A 25,540-nucleotide genomic window follows, 5' to 3' on the forward strand; every position below is an offset into this window, starting at 1 on the left:
TCGTTTCCTTTCTTTTTCTCTTCTTTGTTTCTGCTCAAGTATTTTAAAGAAAATCCCAGTCATCATGCCATTCTCCCCGCTACTTACTTCAATGTATGCATTCTTTTTGAAGTTTGTTTATTTTGAGATAGAGCTCGAGCAGGGGAGGGGCAGAGAGACAGGAAGCCACACTGCCAGGCAGAGCCTCATGGGGGGCTTGAACTCACAAAGCACGAGATCATGACCTGAGCCAAAATTAAGAGTTGGACACTTAACTGACTGAGCCTCCCAGGCGCCCCCAATGTCTACATTTTTTAAATGAATTTTTCTTGTATTAGTTTAATGGCATTCATATACCTTCAAAAGTTAGCAGTGAGGGGCGCCTGGGTGGCTCAGTCGGTTAAGCGTCCGACTTCAGCTCAGGTCACGATCTCACGATCCGTGAGTTCGAGCCCCACGTCGGGCTCTGGGCTGATGGCTCAGAGCCTGGAGCCTGCTTCCGATTCTGTGTCTCCCTCTCTCTCTGCCCCTCCCCCGTTCATGCTCTGTATCTCTCTGTCTCAAAAATAAATAAACTTAATAAATAAATAAGCATTTAAAAAAAATTAGCAGTGATTCCTTAGTATCATCACTCGGTCCATATTCAGATTTCCCTGATTGCCTCAAAAATAACTTTTTAGAGTTGATCTGTTTGTATTAGGAGCCGAGCTAGGCCCACATACTGCATCTGTTTGTTTTTCCTCTTGGCTCCAACCCCACCCATGTTGTTGACTTGTTGCGAAAGGAGTAATTCCAGTTGACCCTTGTACACGGGTTTGAACTTCACGGGTCCACTTATACATGACTGTTTTCAATAACTACAGAACAGTGCTGTAAATATATTTTCTCTTCCTTATGATTCTCTTCATAACATTTTTTTCTCCAGCTTTCTTCATTGTAAGAACACGGTATATTATACACATAACATATAAGATATGGGTTATGAACGGACTGTTTATATTAACAGTAAGGCTTCTGGTCAACAGTAGGCTGTATCAGTAGGTAAGTTTTGAGGGGAGTCAAAGGTTATACACGGATTTTATGGCTCTATCTTCGTTTACGGACTCTGACTTCTGCCAGTCTCCAATTTGCTGTTAAAGCCACCAGTGATTTCCTCACTTCAGAAATGGTATTTTCAGTCTAGAATTTCTTTACAAAACAGAAGTTTCACTTCTCTGTTGAGATTCCCTGTTTGCTGTTCATTAAGACTGTATTTTTTTTTTTTTAACTCCTTGAACACATTCTTTATAACCGCCTTAAAGTCCTGGTCTGCTAATTTCATCATGCAGATGATCTCAGAGTCTGTTTCCATGGATACCTTTTATTTTTATGGGTAACATTTTCCTGGTTCTCGGAACATCTGGGAAGTTTTTATTGTAGGCTAAATATTGTGGGTGATCTATTGGAAAGAGTCTGGATTATGTTGTTTTCCTTTAAAGAGTGTTGTGTGTGGTTTTGGCAGGCAATTAATCTCTTGGAGGTATTCCTTGCTCCGGTCAAGGGGTTTGTTAGGGTAAATCAAAAGTAGCCTTTATTCTAGGGCACGATCCTTCTTCCCGAAGCAAAACATTTCTGGTATGGCAGCTGAATGGGGCAACAAGAGAATCTCTCTACTCTGCTGAAACGATGGCTCCCAGCACTCTGTGACCGATAGTGTTTCCATTCTGTACTCAAGTCCTCGGCAGCCAGTCTCTTGCGAAGTCTCCATCTGTGCCTGTGCAGCCCAGTTCTTGACATAAACTGACAGGGAGCCTCTGGTATGGGTTAAATTGTGTTCCCCCCCCCCCACGAAAGATACATTGAAGTTCAATCCCCCAATACTCTAGGATGTGACTTTGTTTGGAAATGGGGTTTTCACAGAAGTAGTTAAATTAAAATGAAGTCATTAGGGTGGGTCTTAATCCAGTATAACCAGTGTCCTTCTAAAAAGGGGAAATTGGACCCAGAGAGAAAGCCACATGAAGGTGAAGGGAGAGATCAAGGCGATATACCTACTAGCCAAGGGATGTCAAAGATTGACGGTGACCACCAGCCCCCAGGGGAGAGGCATGGAACAGATTCTCATTCACAGCCCTCAAAACAGACTAACGCTGCTGGACGCCTTGATCTCAGACTTCCAGCCTCCAGAACTATGAGAGAGTAAGTTTCTGTTGTTTAAGCCGCCCAGTTTGTGGTATTTTGTTATAGCAACCCTAGCAAAAGAATGCACATGGACTTTGGGCCCCCCACGCACGTGACTCCCTCCTCCCCCAGCCCTCCTCACTGGCGCCAGCCCCACACATTCCACAGGCTCTAGAAGCTCCAGATCTTGGCCTTCTCAGCTCAGCAGGACTGCTGGACTCTTTTTGGATTCTGCTGTCTCAGGAGAGTGTCCCCACGCAGAGAGCTGGTAAAGCTCTGGCTCACTTCCTGTGATAGCAGTTCTGTGCTGCCTGTTGTCCCATCCCTGAAAACAGCAGGGTCACACATTTGGTCCAGTTTGGTAGTTTTTATGGTGAAAGGCAATTCCAGTATTTGTTACTCTGGCATGGCCAGAAGTGAAATTGCTGTTCTAAATTCTTGGAATTATTTACTTTGAGTAAGTTATGTATTTGAACTCATTTACTCCTCTCAACACCGCTGCGAGCTAGGTCATTAATGTCATGAATTCCAGATTTAAAAAGGGGGTGGTGCAAAAAAAGGTTAAATCACTCATCCAAGGATATATCCTATAAATGGTGGAGTTAGATTTTGAAACTAGGCAGTTTAGCTGCAGAGTCCGTGCTCTTCAATATTAACCTGTTATCTTACGTAACAGGTGCACGATGAATGTGTTTTGAATGAATGAATAGAGAGATGGCTGTCTCTTCTACTTTGTTGCCCATTCACCTTACATATTTCACCTGCCCTGGAGGTGCCCTCCCAACATTACATCAGCCTTGTGTCTTCATTTCTCCCCTACCCAGACTTTTGAGATTTTTCTGGAGAAAAATCACACTGAACTCCTACCAAGACCAAACTCCTACCAAGTTATCTGGGCCTTTGAAAATACCTAATACTTCTGTCTTGCCATCATCTTTGCCTTCCGTGGACTGTGGGTTCTGCCTCGAATCTCACACGTGTGTACTTCCCTTCTCATTTTCAGGAAAAACACAGTTTCCAGCTGTGAACTCTCAGATTCCCACTCATTTCTCTAAATTCGACTTGCATTGGCACCTATCCTTGCCTTTTGCTCAGCTGTCAAAATATTTAGTGTTGCTCTCTCTCTCTCTGGCTGAGGCATATCCACGTGTGGCTGCTGCCTGGTGTCCTCCCTTCCCCAGTCAAGCATTTGGAAGTGTCGCTTACTACCCTGTGTTCCTACCTGCCCTCTCACCTCCAACTCCCTCCCTCCCTCCAGTCTGCCTTCTGTACTCCTTACCAGTCCATTTATTCATGTTGGCTTTTCTTTTTATTCATTTTATCCTTATGCTTTCTTTAAATGTATTTGTTATCCTTTTAACTCCTGGATGTGGATCCCTAATTTATTAATTTTTTTTCCATTCATTAATCTAACTACTTAAGATCATGAATTTCCCCCTGCTGTGTGTCTTACAGCTTTTCATTTGTGGGAGTGTTTTCTATATATATTTAAAAATTCTTGTTTTCCTTTTCTCATTGATCCAAGGGTGTTTAAGAGAAAATTAAAAAATTTCTGTGTGGTAGAGGGGTGCCTGAGGGGCTCAATCAATTAAGTGTTCGACTCTTGGTTTCAGTTCAGGTCATGATCTCACAGTTCGTGGGTTTGAGCCCTGTATCGAGCTCCACGCTGGCAGTGAAGGTCCTGCTTGGGATTCTGTCTCCCTCCCTCCCCTCCTCCACTCACACTGTCTCTCTAAACAAACAAACAAACAAACAAACAAACAAACAAACCTAAAAAAATTTCTGGGGTTGTCTAGGTGGCTCAGTTGGTTGAGCGTCCAACTCTTGGTTTCGGCTCAGGTCATGATCTTAACGGTTTCATGGGTTTGTGTCTCACATCAGGCTCTGCCCTGACAGTGTGGACCCTGCTTGGGATTCTCTGTCTCCCTCTCTCTCTGTCTCTCTCAAAATAAATAAATAAACTTAAAAACAAAATAAAAAATAGGTGTTCCTTGGTGGCTCAGTTGAATGAGTGGCCAACTCTTGGTTTAAGCTCAGGTCATGGTTTTGCAGTTCATGAGTTTGAGCCCCACATGAGGCTCTTCCCTGACAGTGTGGAGCCTGCATGGAATTCTCTCTCTCTCTGCCCCTCCCATGCTCATGCCTTCTCTCTCAAAATAAATAAACTAAAAAAAATGTTGTAAATAATAAATAAATAAATTATTTTTTTGTGTGGTAGAGTATCTTTTTTTCTTCTTCTTCTGGTTTTGTAATGAATATCTGTTTTGTTGCATTTTGATCAGAGTATTTTATTGTATATTATTTCTACTTTGGGGAAGTTTTCTAATTACTCTGTTGTTTTATATACAGTAAATTCCTGAATCTTCCATGGACAGCTTTAACAAAAGGTATTTACTTTCTGTTTTCAGACTATAGAGCTCAACATATAAATCAACCAAATTTGTGTTATTAATTCCATTTTAATATCTCCTCTATCCTTCTTTGTTGAAGAAAATGTGAACATACGAAGCCTGTGGCCCTTTCCCTGAGTATGGGCTAGGAAGGGTCAAAACCCCAGACTCTCAATATGGTACCAGAGCAGAAGAAATGTTACTGTGGTTGCTTCACAGCCCAGAGGATCCTGCGGGAGTGGGAGAGTGATTTCCCTCGTTTCCGAGTGGGAAATGGAAATAGGGCATGGGGAGAGACAGAGGCCTGGAGGTTACCGAAAGGGGATGTTGCAACCCTTGTTGATCAGTAATCTAAGACGGGGTTATGCAATGGAATCTTAGTAGATGCCAACAGTGTGGACAAATGCCAGCTTCCCCTGCCTGGCGCCACATAAATTCCCCGCTTCCTGGCCTGGTGAAGGAAGACTCTGAGTGATTGAGATGTAACGTCTGCCACGATCTGAATGGGACTCAAAGAAGAAATTCAGTTCAGCTATAGAATAAGTAATTTTTGCACATTCATTCCACATCGGCAGCTCCAGCTCCGATCTCTCTGTGCAGTCCAGACTTGGATCCGGGTCAGCTTAGGTTTTTCAGCCTCAAGCTGAAACTAAACCCATCTCTGTTCATCATCTTGTCCTCTTCACCCCTCAACTAAAACCTGCTCTTCTTGTCTTCTCGACTTTCTAAATATTGTCCGCATCCAACGAGTTGTCTGGGGCAGAAACCGGGTGTTGTGGGAGTGGGTGTAATTCAGAAAATGCTAAAGATTGGGGCACCTGGGTGGCTCAGTCGGTTAAGCATCAGGTCATGATCTCCAGGTCCATGAGTTCGAGCCCCACGTCGGGCTCTGTGCTGACAGCTCAGAGCCTGGAGCCTGCTTTGGATCCTGTGTCTCCCTCTCTCTCTCTGCCCCCCCCCCTCCTCATGCTCTGTCTCTCACTCACTCTCTCAAAAATAAGTATTTTAAAACATTAAAAAAAAAAAGAAAACGCTGAAGATCAAAAACCAACTAAGATGTATCCATCCTGTTAACAGCCAGAGATACTGGCGGTTCACAGGGGAGTAGTTTAAAAACTGGACATGCTTTTAAAATCGTTTGCAAAGCCGCTGTAGAAGAGGATCCGATACAGTGGAGCAGGAGGGCCTAGAAATCCTGCTGCACCAGCCAAATCCACTGAAAAGCCTGGGGACAGGGGTGGGGGAAAGGGCAGGTCCACTCCTTGCAGAGGGAGCTGGAGAACAGGAGGGAGTTGCCAAGTGTGGCAAAGGCAAATGGCTGAAGGGAGGAGGGCTCGGGGAGCGCTCTTCATTGGCTGTTCTGGTCTTTCCCCGAGTATTTGAGGACTGGCGGAGTGACTGTCTGAACTCCGTTAAGAAGGCCCCAGGGCATCAGGCTGCCTGCTCCTTCCTGGACAAAACTCAGGATTCTCTATGGCTCTTCAGGAATCCACAGCGCTGGATTTCTACCAGACGTATTTTGAACCCATGGTCTACCTGGACTACTTCAAGATGGGCCAGAGCCCTGTGGGTGACGATTGCCTCTACTTCCTGCTAAAACACTACAACGCCATTTTTAAATCAGGTGCTAGTTTCCTTGAACCCGGGAGGAGGTTTGTGGGGGGAAGGGTGGCGATGCAAATTTTAAATCAGATGCTCGTCTTCTTCAACCCTAGGGCAAGTTTCAGGATGGGGGTAGAGGTGGGAGGGGGGGAAGGGTGGCCAGACAATTGACTGGAACTTTCGACCTGGATGGAGAGTCTGTAGAACTGCTCTATGGGACCAGGTTAGATGTACTTGATGTATGGTACATGGTGGGATGCCCTAAACCTTTCTGAGGTCTCTGGGACAAGATTTTCTCCTCCCATGAAGTTGAGGAGCTGCGATCTTTCATGGTCCTGCGTGGTCCTATCTTCTAGCAAAAGGAGTCCCTGGCAAAAGAAGCTACACGGGGCATCAGAAAGTGTAGGAAGCCTCTTTCCAAGTTCAGTGTAGGAAGCGTTCGCTCTTTTGTGAGATTACCGCTGTGGCTCGTGAAAACATCGTGGGTGGGTGGCTCTCAGATTTGCCCCTAGGGGAAGAAAGGTGCTCGGCAGCCCGAACTATTAAAATCAAATACTGGGCATCTTTTCATGATTCACATGAGAAGGAAACATAACCCAATAGATAGAATTTCCCCAATTAACAATCTCCTGCTCTCACATTTTCTGAAACCTTTGATGCTTGCTCAATTTACCTGCCACTATAGCCTCCAGGTAACACGAATGAAGGGGAAACAAACAAAATGTAGCAGCAGAATCCAGGAGCAAAGGGGCAGGCTCAGTTCAGTGGCAGGTCAGGATCCGTCAGTCCAGCTGGGTTTCTGTCCTTGCTGCCTTGTTGTTTATCTCGGAAGCCGCTTGCCATATTCCAAATGCTGCTGCCATTTTGTGTTAACCCAGTCTCTCCCTGGCTGGAGAGAAGGGGAGGCCGAGGACTCTGCCGGCAGGTCTGTATTCCCCTTTTAGTCCTCACACTGCTAAGAGAGTTTCTGGGAATGCAGGCGGTGCTCCATGAATGTTTGCTGATTGATCTTTGGAATGTTGTAGATGGTCTCGGGGTCATAGGACCCTTCAGCGAAGAGTGCTTGGAATGTGGAAGCCAGTGTCCTCGGAAATGTGACCAGATTTCTTCTCTGAACACTTATTTATAGTGCTAGATTGGCCGTTGAAATGACAAAGCTGCTTCTCTAGTAATTGTCCCCCCTACACACCCCAAATAGGCTCTCCTGCTGCTCACTCTCCCCTCCTACCACGCTCCCCATGGTCAGTGCTGGCACTGTGTGACGTAGCGCCTAAGGCTGTCCGGGCAGGCAAAATCCCTAACGCTGGAGTTTACAGTCCCCGATGGTCGACTCCCCGCAGCCTCTCCAAGTGGGAAAGAGAGCGGAGCCTTTGGGAAGGCCCTCAGAGCTGTGGTTTGGTGCTGACGGCTTAGAATGTGTCTGTTCTAAAACAGGTGGGCTGAAAGGAAAGCTCCTGATTGACATTGGCTCCGGGCCCAGCATTTACCAGCTCCTCTCCGCCTGCGAGTCTTTTGAGGAGATAATCGCCACTGATTACACGGACAAGAACCGCCTGGAGCTGGAAAAGTGGCTGAAGAAGGTTCCAGGGACGTTCGACTGGTCCCCAGTGGTGAAATATGTGTGTGAGCTTGAGGGGGACAGGTAAGGGGTTTGTTGTTTGCTTTGGGGTTGCCACGATGCGAGCTGCACTTAGCTCTCCGAATCAAGAATTTATCATGGGCCTCGTGTGGAAATGGCGAGGCAGGTGGAGACTAAGAAGGAAGGAAGTTAGTGGGGTTCCAAGAAGAAGAAAGGAGGAAGAGTGTGTCATGAATCCAATAAAGACCAAAAAGAGGGAACAGAAACAGATGGCTATAGACAGACCCAGAGCCAAAAGGGAATTGTCACGAGCGCCTACCCAGAATGCCAAGGCATGACCCCAGGCCGATGTGGATGGGGCAGGGTGGCAGCCAGCTGGTGTTTGAGGGCAGACAGCCGTTCTGATTGGCAGGTGGCCCTGCTGTTCCAATTACAACCTCCAGGTGGCTCCAGACTTGGGGAATCTTTCTGTAGATCGCAGGGGCTGGGCCTAGAATTAAGACCCATCTTGCACAAGTGAACAGAATCTACTTACCTTGGATCATTTCAGGGCACCAGGAAGGTCCACCATGGCACCTCCACTCCCCAAATACCACTCTCCCCAGTTAGGTAGGACGGTTGCAGATGTACATTGGATTCTTATTCCTTTTGCTTAAGACTGTGACTTTTTAAGAATACAGAACTGGAAAGGGTAAACCTTTAAGTGCTTGTCCCCGTGCATACCTCAGTATGAATGAGCCCCGTGTGCTGAGAACAGGTGTAGGTAAGAAGAGAACCTATGAGGCGATGAGGAGGTCGAGTGGGGTGGCCAAGAAACACCGGGAGACCCAGCAAAGTCGGCCAAGCTCGCATTGTAGCTTTGCTCAGCTGATTTCAGGCTGGCTTTCCATTTCTGGTTGTACTTACCCGGGTCGTGTTAAACACGGACCGAGCGGAGACGGAATAGGCCAAGCACCAGGCATACGTTGCTCAGCGAGGGCCCACGGGTGGAAAGAGCAGCGACCTCGGGGTCAGGGTTTGCAGGTCCTCGGCTTTGACTTTATGCACAGCTGGCTTCACAACCGTGCCCCTCTCTGGGACTCAGTTTCTTGGTCTGTAAGACTGACTTGATATTCCGGGAGTCTGTGTGGAAGGCAGAGAATGGCGGGAGTGACGTACGCCTCTCACGCGATGAGCCTGACCCAGCTGGCCTCTCCTCCCTCTTCCCTCCGCTCAGAGACAAGTGGGCTGACAAGGAGGAGCGGCTAAGGAGAACCGTGACCCAGGTGCTCAAGTGTGACGTGAATAAAGAACAGCCCCTGGAGCCTGCAGTCCTGCCCCTGGCGGACTGCGTCCTTTCCTCCCTGTGCCTTGAGGCTGCCTGCCTCACCCAGGAGGCCTTCCGGGCTGCCCTGCGCCACATCCGGACCCTGCTCCGGCCCAGGGGCCATCTGGTGCTGGGCGGGGGCTTTGACACCACCTTCTACATGGTGGGGGCGAAGAAGTTCCCCTGCCTTCCCCTGAAGGAGAAATTCGTGTGTGAGGCTCTGCAGAAGTCCGGCTTCACCATCGAGAAGCTGGAGACGGCTCCGCGGGCAGCTGAGACCATGTCGGATGAGCAGTCAGACTACACCGCGATGTTCGTCGTCGTGGCCCAGAGAAACGACTGACGTATTGGACTTGGAAGGGGGGTGAGCATGCAGGGGTCGTTCGGCTACCCCATTTCCTTCCCTTGGCTTTATTTAGAACTCTTCCTTGCCAGCAAATGCTTTTAGAGTCTTATTGTAATACGTGATTGCCAGATAATTAGGGATGTTCCTCTCAAACAGAGAGGTTCATGGTATACTCCACTAACGTCCCGGGGTCGGGGAAGAATTGGGCCAGAAAATAAAGCTTGGCCTCCCCTAGTTTTGAGGGCACCTTGGGGTTGCATGGGAGCGAAGAGGGTAGAGTCCCCCGTGCCCTCCTCCTTGAGGCATCTGGGGACGGCTCGCCTTCTGAGCTCATTCATCATTTGCATCTTCACCCCTGCTGATGACACCGCCGCCCCGTCCCACAAAATGAAAGGAACGCGGGCTTTGGTGCAAGAAGACGTGGGTTTTGGTACTTGGCTCTTGTGATGATAGGTAGGTCATTCGTATCTCACAGCCTCAGTTTCCCCATCTCTGAAATGCAAATAACAAGACCCCTCCCCAGGCTTCCTGTGACACCCCAAATATATAACATGAACACACCTGCTAAACAGCTACGTGTGCGATGGCGTATGTGTTTTCACTGACCTTGCATGTGCAGGTAATAAGCAGTTTTTTTTTTTAATTTTTTTAACGTTTATTTATTTTTGAGACAGAGAGAGACAGAGCATGAACAGGGGAGGGTCAGAGAGAGGGAGACACAGAACCTGAAACAGGCTCCAGGCTCTGAGCTGTCAGCCCAGAGCCTGACGCGGGGCTCGAACTCACGGACCGTGAGATCATGACCTGAGCCGAAGTCGGCCGCTTAACCGACCGAGCCACCCAGGCGCCCCGGTTATAAGCAGTTCTAAAGGGAGCTGGAGGCGTTGTTCTCTTTTGTCCGGTGCGACCCACCTAAGCCAGTTGCGGACGGGCACGGGGCCCTTGGGGAAGACTCTTGAAGGAAGTAGCAGCAGATTCGGGAGATGGGAGGGGTGAGTGGGAGGAAGCCAGGAGAAAGAACGGGGCGGGAATAGTCTGTGGAGAGCAGGAATTGTCAGTAGCAGTAGCATGTGCCAAGACCCAGAGGGGAAAGAACATGCTGTGTTTGCTGAACTTCAGCAGGAAAAACTGACACCTGGGTACAAAATTTGGGGCCCTGCCCCTGGAGATCTCTGATAAAACACCTTGGGCACTGGCATGGTAGAGCAGACCAGCGTTTCAAGTGGGCAGAGAATTTGCCAAAGCAGTGACGGTTGGCGGGTGTTGGGAGATGGGTAAGCAAATGATTTGTTCATCCAACAAATATTTGTTGAGTGCCTACGAAACACCGGGCACTGTGCTAGGTGTGTCAGGAACTTTGCCCAGGGCTGGTCCTCACAGTAAACACAGTTTTGCCATGTCTAAGCCCTTGATCACATTCTACCCCATGTCTGTGTATCTGTGTATATTCTTGTGTGTATATGTAGGTACGGGTGTGTGTGTGTGTGTGTGTGTGCTGATGATGGTCGTAGCGGGTGGGTCAGATCCATTCCATGGTGTCACCACATGAGTGATAGGAGAAGCTGACTCTCCAAGGCTAGGATCAGATCAGGAGTTAGCTACTAAAAGCTGGCAGTAGATGCACCCAGAGGCTGAGTGTTCGCACCTCCTCCAAGGAGACCTCCAGGGGCCCACTGGAGCATGCAGCCAGAAAGCTGGACTGGGCTGGGAAACATAAAGCAAAGAGCAAGGTGGGTGGGCATATGGGGAGGGTGTCCAGGCACAGGTGGTCTCAGTGGGACCGACTTGCCCAATGCTCTACCTCACTGCATCAAGTGTGGGCACGCATCCCGGGGTGTGTTCCCCTGGGGTCCTGGTGTCAGTTACACGGGCAGTCACCTCAGGGAGCTATTGACTCCCTTATGTGATATTCAAGTTACCCCTTAAACTTTGTGGGCTGTGAGTGAGCATTGTGTTTGGCTTCCTGGGAGGTAGAGAGATACCAATATGTGCAAGACGTGGCTCGTGGCCTGGAAAGTACGGAAAGGGTTTACGATTCACTGGAGTAACAAGAGACACGCTTTTGTTAAGTTGACACTGAGTAGGCCTGGGACTCTACTGCAAGGCAGGCTTTGTTTGGGAGAGGGATGGTGATGGGAACCACGCCACTGGACAGGATTCATTCTTGCTCAGGGACTGAGGAAGGTGTCACGGAGTAAGTGGTAGCCAAGATGAGTTTTAAGAGAGGGTGCTGGTTGGAAAAGTACTCCCACTGGAAGAAATGCTACTGCTAAAAAAAACATGGCCTTGGGAAGATACCAGGTAAATGATGTGATGTTTTCTTTGCCTGGAGGGCGGGATCCCTATGAGAGAACGCTGGGGGACAAGGAAGGATAGGAAGGTAGCTCAGGGCATTGGACTCTCCAGGGGGTAATCAGAGTTCATCAATAAATACTCATTTAGAACTGCCATTTGTCAGGCCCTAAGAAAACAAATATGTTTTATATGTGAAAACAAATATGACACAATTCTTGCCCTTGTTGGGCTCATTCACAGATGGTATGACAGCAGTGTTAAGAGGGGAGGGCACACAGAAGGTCATTCTTAATCTGGGGGAGATAAGGGAGGCATCACAAAGAGGCAATATTTCTTCTTAAAGTTTTATTTATTTATTTTGAGTGAGAGTACAAGTGGGAGAGGGGCAGAGAGAGAGGGAGAGAGAATCCCAAGCAGGCTCCACGCTGTGAGTGCAGAGCCCGATGTGGGGCTCAGTCCCACAAATCGTGAGGTCATGACGTCAACCGAAATCAGGAGTCAGATGCTCAACCGACTGAGCCACCCAGGCACGCCACAAAGGGGTAATGTTTATTTTTATTTATTTAGTTTTTAATTTTACTTTTTTCAATTTACATCCAAATTAGTTAGCATCTAGTGCAACAATGATTTCAGGAGTAGATTCCTTAGTGCCTCTCACTCATTTAGCCCATCCTCCCTCCCACACCCCCTCCAGTAACCAAGAGGTAATGTTTAAAGCGAGTCTTGAACTCACAGTGAGTACCCGATCGCCAGGCAAACAGAAGGTGGGGTGGAGGTAGGCTGGGGTGTTGAAAGCACTTCTGATGGAAGAAGCAGCCTGGCCAAGGTGGGAGCCTTGGGGGGCGGGGACATCAGTCATGTTTGGGGAACCTCAGTCAGGAAACACAGAATAAGTGGCCATTAGATTCCTGTCCCTGTTTTGTCTTCTGAGGATATGGTGAATGAGTCCAGCAAGGCCCTGCCCTCATTCGACTTTGGAGAAGGGAAGGCAGACAATAAAGGAATAGACAAAAAAAAAAAAAAAGTGAGCCCTAAGAAGGAAATCAGCAGGGAGGTACTGTGGAGAGTAACCGGGGCAGAGGGGGTGGGAGAAAGGCTCAGATAGTTGCTGGGATGGACAGACCTAGACTGAGGTCTGGCACAGCTGGACAGGGCTATGAGGGCGGGGCACCTAGGGGAGGTGCCAAGCCCAGCAGTGTCCCTCTCTCTACAACAGAGCTCCCCAAAGCTGCAGGGGAGGACGCCTCTGGACGCAGAATCTACAGGCAGAAGGGAGCTGCCCTCCCACCTGTTCCCATCCTGTCTGCAAGCCTCCCCTGGAGAAACCCCCTTCACAATGTTCAAGCCCCCCCACCCTTACTTTGCCTTCCAGAGGAGGATCCCAGGCACTCAGACCTCCAGGGGAAAGAGCAGGCAGTGAGGGGGATGGCTGGCACACCCCTGGAAGACGAGGCAGGCCGTCCACCTGACCATGTGTCTCTGTATGTGAGTGTGTCCTTCAGGGGAAGGAGACAGGACAGCAAGATGGCTCCCTGGGGACCAGTCCTAAACCCGTTTTGGATTATTTCCCTTGTCCTTCACTCTCCGGACACAAGGGGGCAGTGGAGCCTTGAGCTTGGCGGACTGCAAGGTCCATGGGGCAGAGGACAGTCTTCCCTCAACCTTGTTTGCCTGAGGCCTGCTGTCCTGTTCAACCTGACCTCTGAATGTGGAAATCAGGAAGAGGAGAGCCACGGCTTGGCCAGAGGACCCTGATTTTCACTGACCTTCACTCAACCATAAATAGGATGAATGCCCCCCTCCCCTTCCACAACAGAAACTAAAGCCCAGGTCCTTGTGCTGAAGGATCAGCCCATTAGTAGCTGCTGGAGTGGAATTTTTCTGGGCCCTCTCTATTGTAGTGAAAATCTCCCCAAATTTCATGAGGCAGGGGCAGGAGGGTCAAGTGCAGTGGACAGGGCCCAGCAAGTCCATCAGATCCACTCGGCAGCTATTAATGCCAATGCATGTGTCAGGTCTCATGCTGGTGCTAAGGAAACAAAGGAGAATTGGCTTCAGCTCTTCCAAAAAGTTCACAGTTAGGTGGGCAAATGGCCACTGCCACGCGGAGTGGTTTGTTCCGCACAAGAGTAGGACAGGTACCGGGGAACACAGAGGAGGTGCGTTAACCTAGATGTGGGGTGGGGCGAGGGAGGTCACAGAAGGCTTCCTGGAAGCAATGCCCAGGTTGAGTCTTAAGGATAGGAGGGTTTAGCCAAGCAAAGGGCTTTTTTAGGCAAGGGGAAAACATGAGCAAGAGATCAAAGTCAAGAAACAACACGGGAGGGAGATTAAAAGACATTCCAGTGTGTCTGAAAAATTTCCAACGCAACACCCTTTAAGGTTGCAACCATTTTAATGGCACACGCTCTGTGGTCTGGCTGTCGCCCAACTCTCCAGCCAGTAGAAAGGGCTTTCTGAACAGTTTTGTACATTCAGACAGAAGCTTCAGAGAATTGAATTTTTCCAGGCTAGGACCTATAGGATTGTGAGAAACTGTATGCTGGGGGAAAGACTTGATAGCAGGGCAATTAGTTTTGGGGTGGGCTTTTTCCTTTGGGACTTTCCACTACATGTTGCCTTAACAAGTGACGAGGTGCATTTAAGAGGAATTCAGAGGTTAAGCCTGTAAGCAAATAACAAACGCAGTTTCAAAAACAAAAACCATAAGTCTACGTACTGCTTAACTAGGTTACGTAAAAATTAGATTGCTGATTGATGATAGACCCGTAGCCAAAGTGATCAGGCAGACAGACTGGAAGAAATCTTTGCAATGGATAAAACCAACACCTTCTAGAATATACAAAAAACAGCCAAGTCAAAATATACAAATTTGGACTAGGAGGAAGTCCAAAGAAAAAAAGGAGTGAGGGTGTGATTAGGAAATTTGTAGAAGAGGAATCTCCAAAGTTAGGAAACATTTTGTGGCAGGTTGTGTAACTCTTCACTGATTTCTCTGTCTTCTCTTCTCTGGCACATGGCAAGACTCCATTTCTTGGGTCCTTTGCCTCGGGCTGTGGCATTGGGTTCTGGCCCTAGGAATGTGAACGCATCTCATGCCTACTCCAAGGGCTGGATGCAGAGAATCCCTTGGAGACCTCTGGCCCCTAGGAAATGAGACAACTGCCCTGTAGAAGTCTGACCGCCTGGAGCTGTATCCCTCCCCGGACTCCCTCCACACCGGACTGTGAAGCGAACAGAGATGTATCAGCATATACTTTGTGAAGCCACTGAGATGTGTGGGTTGTTACATCAATGAACTTACCTCACCGATGTGCACACTTAGATGAGCTCCAATTGGTTAGAGAAAGGTGAAATTTAAAAAATTATAAGGGCACCTGCCTGGCTCAGTGGTAGAGCATATGACTCGATCTCAGGGTGGTGCATTCAAGCCCCACATTAGGCATGGAGCCTACTTAAAAAAAAATTGTGTAACTTCACGTATTTTCATTGGATTTGCAAAAACTGGTAAGGTAGATCATTCCAAGAATTTTGGTAGGGGTTAGAGGTGTGTATGGGTGTGTTGGTGATTACAGGAACTCCCATGTACTGCTGCTGGGGATGTAGACTGGTATAGGCTTGTCGGGGGTGGGGGGGACCCTGGTGGTTCTCACTAAAATTAAATATTTAATTGGCTTGTGACTCAGCATTTCTACTCCCGGGAATATACCCTGTGGAAATTCCCACACAGGTCTGCACAGAGGAGACCTGGGCATCTACAGAAACGTTGTGTGGGGGAGTTAGAGGCAATCTGGGTGTCCATCCCTGGGGGAGTAGATACGTAAATGGGGGGATTCAAGTCACGGAGTGGCAAGAAGGTATGGCCCACATGTCCACATAGCCACGTGCACGGGCCTTAAGGGCATAGTGAAAACGATGCAAATGAAGATATATACATACAAAACAACAGTACCTATTTCACGGAAATACACATAATGAAAAGAACACGCACTAAACCTCTTAGAAAATCCTCGGGAGGGTGGGAGATGCGTGGGGAGCAAGAAGATAGGATCGAACGGAGGGATCCCCTCCCCCTACACACGTTCTTTTCCGAAGCTTTCTAACAAGAGAACGAAGACTGACAGTCACAGCTTTTACTTCCTAGACTGGGTTTCCTTTACTGAGTCGGATTCCCATGAGGCTGTGACATCTCTCCTCAACTTTTTTTGAAAACCCCACGGTCAGCCATCACTGCTAATTTTCCAGTTTCCTAAGCATTCCCTTTTAACCGCCTGACCTCATGGTTTCTCAAAAACAAAACAGGAGACAGGTACAAGAACAGCAGAATTACAACATCAAGTCTTAGTCTAGCTTTTTTACACAAGAACTAAGACTAGCTGCTTTTTCACATCCGTATTAAACACAGAGGAAAAGAGTGACATACATTAACCTGGCAGGACAGGTGTTTCAAATATATGTATTATACCGCGAATGGTAATTAGCAGGAAACAAGGGGGAAAAAAAATCAGTGGAAACGGAGAAGATAGACCTAAATCAGATGGTAGGAATTATGGTGAGTGCAAGACAAAGGGACATCACACCACAGGGAAGCAAAGCAGAATCATCTGTATAGCCCAGAAGCCACCCCAGTTCTCAGCTTTTGCCAGGTGGGTGTTGTAGAAGCCCCGCCACGATTTTCAGCCTCATGAACTTGGTCATTCCTGACGGCCACCTGCTGCGGCCAAGCCGCTGGTCCCCGGCTTTGCCAAAAGCCCCCAAATGCCATCTCGCTGCAGTTCACAAACCATGCCAAGGGGGTGAGTTGGGGCTGGGCACCTCTTTGCTGGATGACGGAACTGGGCCCAGCTGAGGCTCAGGAATCTCCTTCTCTTCCCTCAACCACCCCCACCCCGGCTCTCTCTTTTCTCCTCCAAGAAGAGCTCGCGTCCTGTGTCCTTCCTCTCCTTCCCTGCCCTGGCATCCTTCTCAAAGCTTCCTGCAACCCAGGCAATGGATTCAGTGGCCAGTTTAAAATCTGGAGACTCGGGGCACCTGGGTGGCTCAGTCAAGCGTCTGATGGCAGCTCATGATCTCACTGTTCGTGGGTTCAAGCCCTGCGTCATTCTCTGTGCTGACAGCTCAGAGCCTTGAAGCCTGCTTCGGATTCTGTGTCTCCCCCTCTCTCTGTCCCTCTCCCACTTGTACTCTGTCTCTGAAAAATAAATAAGCATAAAAAAGAAATCCGGGAATCGTGGGTATAGATAAGTAGCGAACTAAACTTTTTGGCCGAACCAGTAGCTGTGTGGCTTTAGGTTGAAAACCCAAAGCTCCGTGAGAGGATGCGCTGTTAGAACCCTAAGAAACGCACACACAGGACCCCCTCGTGTTTTGATGGGACAGCCTCCTTTCTTGCCCACAGGGAGCTATGACTCTAACAAGAGAGGGAAACAGAGAGGTGACAGACTCAAGGAAAGGGCTCCCCGCCTCCCTCCAATTAAGGCTCAGATGAATCATCCCTGGACTCACCATCCGTATTCATTAAAACCTAAAGCAGACCCTGTGGGGCCGCATCAAATTTGATGAGTTATCATTTTGCTTGTAATTTTGTTTATTATTAATTACCAAGCACATGAAAGGCTCCAAATTGCTGGTTCCTCTGACTCTGGGAGTTGCTCAATTTGGCTCTGCCTCGGATTCCAATCTCAGGCCTCACACCTGGCCTCAGGTCTGGTCTGAGCAGAGACCGAGGAAGAGGCTCAGCGCAGGCCCGTCTCTACAGCAGGAGCAAACCCCTGCCCCGCGCTGGCAGCAGAAGCAGGCTCCTAATTGCTGCGGTGTACCTGGGGGTGCGGCTCGCTCTTGGAGATAAGCAGAAGCCAGGGAGAGTAAAAGGCGAGATCACTGCCTACGGGAGTCTGAATCATTTCTGGAGCATCCCGGGCCTCTGATCTAAAGTAGGCCTTGATGTCTGAAGCACAGACTTTTGCCGGTGTTGGAGAAGGGAAGCTTGAGTGGTAGTTTCTGTTATGTTCCCCACCATTCTTGCCCCGTTTTTGTTGAACCAGTCATTTATCCTTCGGTGCCCTTGAATGCTATAACCCCATTGGGTGAAATTGAGTAAAAGAGCCTCTCTGGGCACGCCTCAGAGAGGAAACCTGGGGCCACCTGAATGACCAAGGATTCTTCATCTCTACATCTGTGCACATGTCAAAAGCAGTCCTCCATCTAGACATGCAGGATGTTTTTTTGTTGTTTTTTTTTTTTTTATCACGAGCTTGATCATATATAGAAATGCTCATAAAACATTTGCATATAGTCTGAAGATTAATATAAAATGAACACCAGGTAACTGCCCCCCAAGTTGAGAAATAGAACAGTGAAGGGTCTTAGTAGCACCCCCTTCTTCCCCTCCAGAGCCAACCAGCGTCCTGACGTCTAAGGTAATGATTATTTTTCTCTATAGTCTGCCATTCCTTTATGCATCACTAGATAAGCTTGTTTACTTTTGCCTGTTTTGAGCTTTATATCATTGGAATAAAAATGTGTATCTTCTTGTTTCTCTCCCTCTCCGTCTTTGGAGAACCATCCGCGTTGATACCTATAGCTATAATTGGTGCAGTTCCATCGCTGTATACTCAGATTTATTTATTCTACTGTTGCTGGACATTTAGGTTGTTTCTAGCTGGGGGCTACTTCAAACAATGCTGCTAAGAACAGTCACGTGCCTGTGCCAGGTTTGCTCTAGGTATGACCCTGGGTGTGCAATTGCTGGAGATGGGGTATGCCCAACTCAAGTCTCCTAGTTCGTGCCAGCCTGTTTTCCAGAACGGTGCACCGGCTTATTTGCCCACTAGAAATACATGAGAATATCTGTGCTCAAGGTCCTTGGTGCTGGCAGACGTTATTTTTGCCAATCTGATGGCTCTGTAGTAGTATCTCATTGTGACTTCACTTGCATTTCGTTGATGAGATTAAGCATCTTTTCATAGGGTTCCTATAAAGGGTCTGTTCATGTTTTCTGGGTTGTTCTTTATTTTCATTTTGATTCACAGAAGTTCTTTATAAATTCTGGATCCTGGTCCTTTGTCAGTTTTATGAGTTGTGAGAACTTTTCCCACTCTGTGGTGTGTCTCTTTACTCTCTTAATGTGTCTTTGGTTGAACAGATGGTCTTAATTGTAATATAGTCAAACTTAAAAAATCTCAAATTTCTGATGGATGGTTTTTTGTATCCGGTTTAAGAAACCCTTCTCTACCCCTAAGGTCATGAAGATATTCTTCTACATTACCTTCTAAATCCTCAGAGACTTCCCCTTCGTCTATGGTTTTTAATCCACCTGAATTGATTTTTGTGTCTAGTGTGCAAAGAAGGTCCTATTCCATCTTCTCCCCTATGGATACTCAGTTACCCTGGCACTATTTACTGAAGAGTCTATCTTTTCCCCCGCTGATCTGGGATATCACCTCCGCTGTATATCAAGGGTTGATAAAGTTATGGGTCTGTTTATGGGCTCTCTACTATTTCATTAGTCTATTTGTCAGTCCTTACACCGATACCATACGGTCTTCATTACTATAGCTTTATAATAAGTATTATGTCTGGTAAAGCCAGCCCTCCTACCTTATTTTTCTTCTTCAGGAGTAGCTACTCTTGGCCCTTGCCACTGTCATATAAATTTTAGAGCTGGCTTGTCAAGTTCCAACAAAAACCTATTGGGATTTTAATTGAGATTTTACCGAGTCCATAAATCAATTTGGAGAGAAATGACATCTTTACAATGTTGAGTCCTTCAATCCATGAAGTGGTCTATTTCTCCATTTATTTAGGTCTTCTTTAATGTCTTTTCATAAAATTTTATAATTTTCTCCATTAATGTCTTGTACATATTTTGTTGGATTTATTCCTAGGTACTTCTCATTTTTTAATGCCACTGTGCATGAAGTCTGTTTTAAATTTCATTTTATAACTCTTGCTGGTTAAAAATGAATTTAATTTTTTATATTCACTTCGTATCCAGAAATTTTGCTAGACTTTTATATTCTAGTAGTTTCTTTGTAGATTATTTTAAATTTTCTCTCTATATTATCTTATCTGTTTTTAATAATAATTTTAACTTTTTCATTTCCAATGCTTCTACCTTTTATTTATCTTTCTTACCTCCGGTGCTGTCCAAGACCCCTTGTAGAATGTTGAATAACATTGGTAATCGTTAAGATAGAAGAATAAAACTTGGCAGTTGTTAGAATTTTCACCTCGGTCCTCAGGTCAGAGGGAAAGCTTTTAAAAGTGTCATCATGAAGTACGATGTTTGTTGAAGTTTTTGTAGGTAATCCTTTTCACATGAAGGAAGTTCCATCCTACTCTCCATTTGCCAAGTGGTTTTTATTGTTACTGTTGTGAATGAATGTGGATTTTGAGCTCCCCCCACCTCCATATATCTATTGAATGATCAGAAGGTCTTTCTCCTTAAATATGTAAATATGATGATTTACATTAACTGATTTTATTAAATTTATTTATTTATTTTGAGAGAAAGTATGAGTGGGGGAGGGGCAAAGAGTGAGGGAGAGACAGAATTTCAAGCAACATCCACCCAATCAGCCCAGAACCCACTGTGGGGCTGGATCTCACAAACTGTGAGATCATGACCTGATTCGAAACCAAGAGTTTGACATTTAACCAACTGAGCCACCTAGGCGCCCTTACATTAATTGATTTTTGAATGTTAAATTGCCTTGTACTCCAGCAATAAACCCGCTTGGTCGTAGTGTAACCACTAAATGAATAGGCTGTCCCATCAGACTGTTGTAGGTCTGAACCCCAGCTATACAGCTACCTAGCAGTGTGGCCTGGGCAGGGTACTTAACCTCTCTGTGCCTTATATGCTGAAATGGGGATAATAGTACCTAACTCACAGAACTATTGTAAGGTTTAGTAACACGTCCAAAATGCTTAAACCGGTGTCTACGCCTAGTAAGCACCATATAAGTGTTTGCTATTTTATGGACTAGACAAGAATTTGTTTAGGATTTTTGTATATGTGTTCATGAGTGATGTTTAGCTTGTAATTTTTCTTTCTCATAAATAACCTTGGCATTATGGTTTTGCTCAACTTATAAAATTAGTTGAGGGGTGTTTTCTCATTTTCTATCCTCTGAAAGAGTTTGGGTAAAAATAAAATGACCGATTCCTTGAATATATGCTAGAACTCGCTTGTGAAGCCATCTGCCCGGAGGGTTTCATGCAGAAACAATGTTCGACTTAAGTTCTTTGATGGTTACAGGTCAGTTCAGGCTTTGCATGTGTTGTACGTTTACTTGGGAGCGTCTCCATTAAATATTCGGTATATTGGCATAAAGGTATTCACGGTAACTAATAGCCGTCTTTGCAAGGTCTGTACCATATGCCGTGAAGTTTCCATTTTCACTCTTGACATTGGGTGTATGTGCCTTTTCCTTTGTTTTTTTTTTCCCCCTTGATCATTAAAAACAGAAATTTGCTAATTATATTTGTCTTTTCAGAGAGCCGATTTTTGAGCCTTGCTGATCTTCCCAATTGTATTTTAGCTTTTTATTTCATTAGTTTCTTCTCTGTGATATTATTTTCTTTCCACACCCCCATTTACGCTACTGGTATGTACATTTGAGGGTTAGAGTTCCCCCTTAAATACTCTTTTGGCTTCAACCCACGAATTTTGATATGTGGTACTTCCATTACTACTGAGTTCAAACTATTTTATAATTTTCACTCTGATTGCTTTTTGGGGGCCACAGGTTCTTTATTGGTACGTTTCTTAACTTCCAAACAAATCAGGGTATTCTAGTTATCTTTTTGGTTTTTTGACTTTTAACTTAAACACGTTGGTCAAAAATATACTCCGTTTCATTTCAGTCCTTTGAAATATGTGGAGGCTTGCTTTGTAAGCTAGTGTAGGGTAATTTCTAATGTGCTTTGTATTGTTAAAACACGTGTGTAGGTGTTGGGTGAAATATTTTATATGCGTCCATTAAGTCTAGTCGAGGAATCCTGCTACTCACGTATTACATATTTTTACTGATGTTTTTATCTATCTTTAACTCTCCATCGATTGCCTTCTTATTTTATGCTTTATATTTGTCCTGACAAGTCTATGTTGTTGTTGTTGTTTTTTTTCCCCTCTCTCTCTTAGTTCTTGCCTCCTTCTGAATTTATTTTTTGTCATTCCATTTCCTCTCCTCTACTAATCTGATTGTGTTATTTTTGTGGTGCCTAAGATTGCAGTGTAGGTATTTTACTTTGGATCCCCCAAAGCACTGGTGAGGGCATGGGAAAGTGAGACAAAGAAAGAAAGGAAGGCAGTCAGGCCCCATTCATGAACCAGTTCCTGCTGTGGGCAACCGGGGCTCACTTCCGCTGCGGACCTCTGCAAGAGTTCCTAGAACCTGTTTGGGCATTCTCATCCCAGGACTGAGGAAGCCAGTATAATCATTCAGCAACTCTCCTTTGTCACTGGGTGAGGGCCTGAGGGCTGCTGCCCAGCTGTTTTCACCTGCTTTATGTAGGGGCCAAACATACTCCTACAACCGGAGACAATTCTCAGGCTCGGGAAGTATGGGCAGTGTATAATCATCTGCCTGGAATTACAGTATGCATAATCTACTTAGCAAAGCCTAACTAACGTCTTACCCTCAGCAAGTTCTTACCCTTCCTGGACAATTCAAAGATCCAGAACACTTCAACCCCATGTATTTACCCTCCCCTGAAATTTATAAGCTATTGATATTGTGTATTTTAGTTCCATCTTGCTTGTTTTTAACCACATATGACGTTATTTTTTATACATCCATCCATTAGAATTACCCACAAGTTAGTGTCCTTACTTGTTCTTCATTCTTTTTTTCATCTCAGACCTTGATCGTTTGCACACTAGTATTGCAGAACTATTTTCTCATGAGGTCATGACCTGAGGTAATGAAGCAAATGTTTTATCAACTGACCTCATGGGAAGAGCAGCTACCAGTAGACCAAGTTCCCAGGCTAGATGGCAGTGATGTGCTTTCTTGAGTCCTTTCATCTCTCCTTCCTTCCTTCCTTCCTTCCTTGCTTCCTTCCTTCCTTCCTTTTTTCCTTCCTTCCTTCCTTCCTTACTTTCCACTCTCCCTGCCTCTCTTCCTCCCTTTCTATTTCCTTCATGCTCTTTGTTCCTTCCAGAGGCTATTGATTTTGGAACTTTGTCTTCACTACATTTTGCCCCCATGAGAGGATTGCCTTTCCGAGCCAATACCCAAGGCATTTTAAATTTCTTTGCTCACTGAAGCCTGTTAGAATCACCGTGGAATCTAGTTCCAGTGGGAAAGCCAGTGGACCAGCAGATGTGCCCTTCGATGCCCATGAGGGTACTGTTGCAACTCTACTCAAGGACTGGTCCCATTTCACCATTGGGATGTTGAATTGCTCCTGAATTCATATCCAAAAGGAAACTAAGACTTCCGGAGACTCCAAATAATCAGGATAAAGAAGGAAGCATTTCATTTATGCATCTTTCTTAGACACGGCATACGGGGTTCTAGTTTTTTTCATAGCAACTACCAAGGAAAGGATTTGGAGGTTTTAGTTTAATTGCTTCTAAGAAAAATTCCATAGTGGGCCATTTAGAAGGAAAAAGGAAAAATTGGGATAATGAAATAAACCACACGCTTAAATTTTTGTTTGAACTGTTCAGTATCTGATTTAAAAATCTGGCCTTTGTTTTATATGATTACACAGTTTGTTTTCATAGAGTATATGTTAATCCTAAAAAAGAAAAGAAGATTTTCCTTCCAGAAAAGCTTCCAGAGGCTGTTGATTTTGGAACGACATCTTCACCACGTGTGTATTTGTATATTCGTACGTTCATAATTGTAACAGACATTCATGGAACAGTGGGCAGCAGGCCAACACGGAGGCGGGTTTCTATCTGTGGTAAAATTTGATTCTGACCATCCATCTTGGCAGCTTCTGAAAAGGGTAGGAAAAAAATTAATGACGGGACGAGGGGGCGAGGGGTACTACCGTATCAAGGCCACATATAAGCTACATAACCACTATTTTTAAACTTCCCTGTTAAACAGACTCATGGGTGGAAAAAGGGACATTTCCCAAGGTGAGGACTCAGTGTAAGGGAAACTATGAATTACGTTTCTCAAAACCTTGAACAGGGAACACTGAACAGAATAGATACTGTTGAAGAAAACCCCAAAACATGTCACTTTGGCATTTGATTATTTTGAATTAAAGGCGTTTAAAAAACAGTAGGTATAGGAAGGTTGCTCTGATCCTCCTTTTTCTTCCTGTAAGCAGGAGATGAAAGTCCCATATGAAAGGTACCCTCTCTGTACCAGGAGGAAGGAAGACATTCTTATCACCAGAGACAGGAAATTTGGGTCTGAGAAATCTGTACAAACCTTGTTAAGCCAATCTTTACTTTCTTAGTTACTTATTTATCACTTACTACCCCTAGGCCAAACCCCTTTGTCTTGTCAATTCTTCACAAATTGATTGTTTCCTTGTCAAAAGATATATAAAAGCTTCTCACTCTGGCCACATCTTGAGGTCTTCATTCTCTTGTGAAGTCTCCCGTGTAAAATATTGCTAAAATTCACATTCATTTCTCCTATTAATCTGTCTCATGTCAGTTTAATTCTTAGGCCCAGCCAGAGATCCCAAGATGGGAAAAGAGAATTTTTCTCTTCTCCTATATTATTATCCCTATTGAAACTGAGGCTTCAGGGGGCGCCTGGGTGGCGCAGTCGGTTAAGCGTCCGACTTCAGCCAGGTCACGATCTCGCGGTCCGTGAGTTCGAGCCCCGCGTCGGGCTCTGGGCTGATGGCTCAGAGCCTGGAGCCTGTTTCCGATGCTGTGTCTCCCTCTCTCTCTGCCCCTCCCCCGTTCATGCTCTGTCTCTCTCTGTCCCAAAAATAAATAAACGTTGAAAAAAAAAATAAAAAATAAATAAAAAAAAAAGAAACTGAGGCTTCAGAATCTCAAAACTTAGTTTTTCTAACTGCCATTGTCATACAAACCGTTGTTGGCAAATCAGGATGGCAATTTGTGTCTTTTGACTTTGAGTTGTGGATGCTCCCTGGTGGTTGTACTCCACTACCAGGGTGGTTGGGGGAAGCAGGAAATAATCAGCATTGCAGCAGCCGTGCCTCCAATCCACTCACAAGGATACCTCGTGTTGATTCTACGTCCTTCCAGTCTGTGATCTGACTTTTGAAGGTCCAACAGTTACACAATCTGAGACAACTTGTCTGTTCCATCTAAGTCTTTATAATGGGCAGTCTTAATATCACACATACCTCTTTTGCTACCCCAACACTTACTGAGAAGCATCGATGACTGACCCATACTGGGCCAGACAGGTTCCCTTTCTAAGGTCTGTGGATTTGGACCATGCAGACCTAGTTAGCCAGCTGTGAGGAGATGGGTTAGAAGATTCTGTAAGGTCAGGTGCAGAGACCACCATTTGGAACAGTCAGAATGGAGCAGTGTGTAGTAGATGAGCAAAAGAAGCCAGTTTGTGGGAATCAAGACCCTATACCTCCAACGAGGACAAAAAGAAAGAGAGAAGGAGGGAGAGAAAGACAGAGAGGGAGATAGAAATTAGCTGCCTAATGATTCTTTCGGTTGGTGAGACCCAGTGAGATACCCTGCAATGTGTTTCCATTATTTTTTTTTAATGTTTATTTTTGAGAGAGAGTGAGAGAGACAGTGCAAGCAAGGGAGGGGCAGGGAGAGATGGGGACACAGAACCTGAAGCAGGCTCCAGGTTCTCAGCTGTCAGCACAGAGCCTGACGTGGGGCTCGAACTCATGAACCATGAGATCGCGACTTGAGCCAAAGTCAGACGCTTAACTGACTGAGCCACACAGGTGCCCCAGTG

General features: G+C 46.0%; 1 protein-coding gene across 2 annotated transcripts; it reads left to right on the forward strand.

The window, feature by feature from the left end:
* Positions 1-4,995: 4,995 nt before the first annotated feature.
* Positions 4,996-15,058, forward strand: LOC115525924 (nicotinamide N-methyltransferase-like). Of its 2 annotated transcripts, XM_030333343.1 has the most exons (4): positions 5,903-6,153; positions 7,566-7,773; positions 8,927-9,380; positions 14,682-15,058. In XM_030333343.1, the coding sequence occupies exons 1-3, from the start codon at positions 6,003-6,005 to the stop codon at positions 9,357-9,359; spliced, it is 792 nt and encodes a 263-aa protein (XP_030189203.1). In that variant the 5' UTR covers positions 5,903-6,002; the 3' UTR covers positions 9,360-9,380; positions 14,682-15,058. The 2 variants fall into 2 exon arrangements, with proteins under 2 accessions (XP_030189202.1, XP_030189203.1); XM_030333342.2 differs by lacking the exon at positions 14,682-15,058 and having other exon boundaries at positions 4,996-6,153; positions 8,927-9,935.
* Positions 15,059-25,540: the final 10,482 nt, after the last annotated feature.

The sequence above is a fragment of the Lynx canadensis genome, chromosome D1 (assembly GCF_007474595.2).
Source record: "Lynx canadensis isolate LIC74 chromosome D1, mLynCan4.pri.v2, whole genome shotgun sequence".
Classification (NCBI taxonomy): Eukaryota; Metazoa; Chordata; class Mammalia; order Carnivora; family Felidae; genus Lynx; species Lynx canadensis.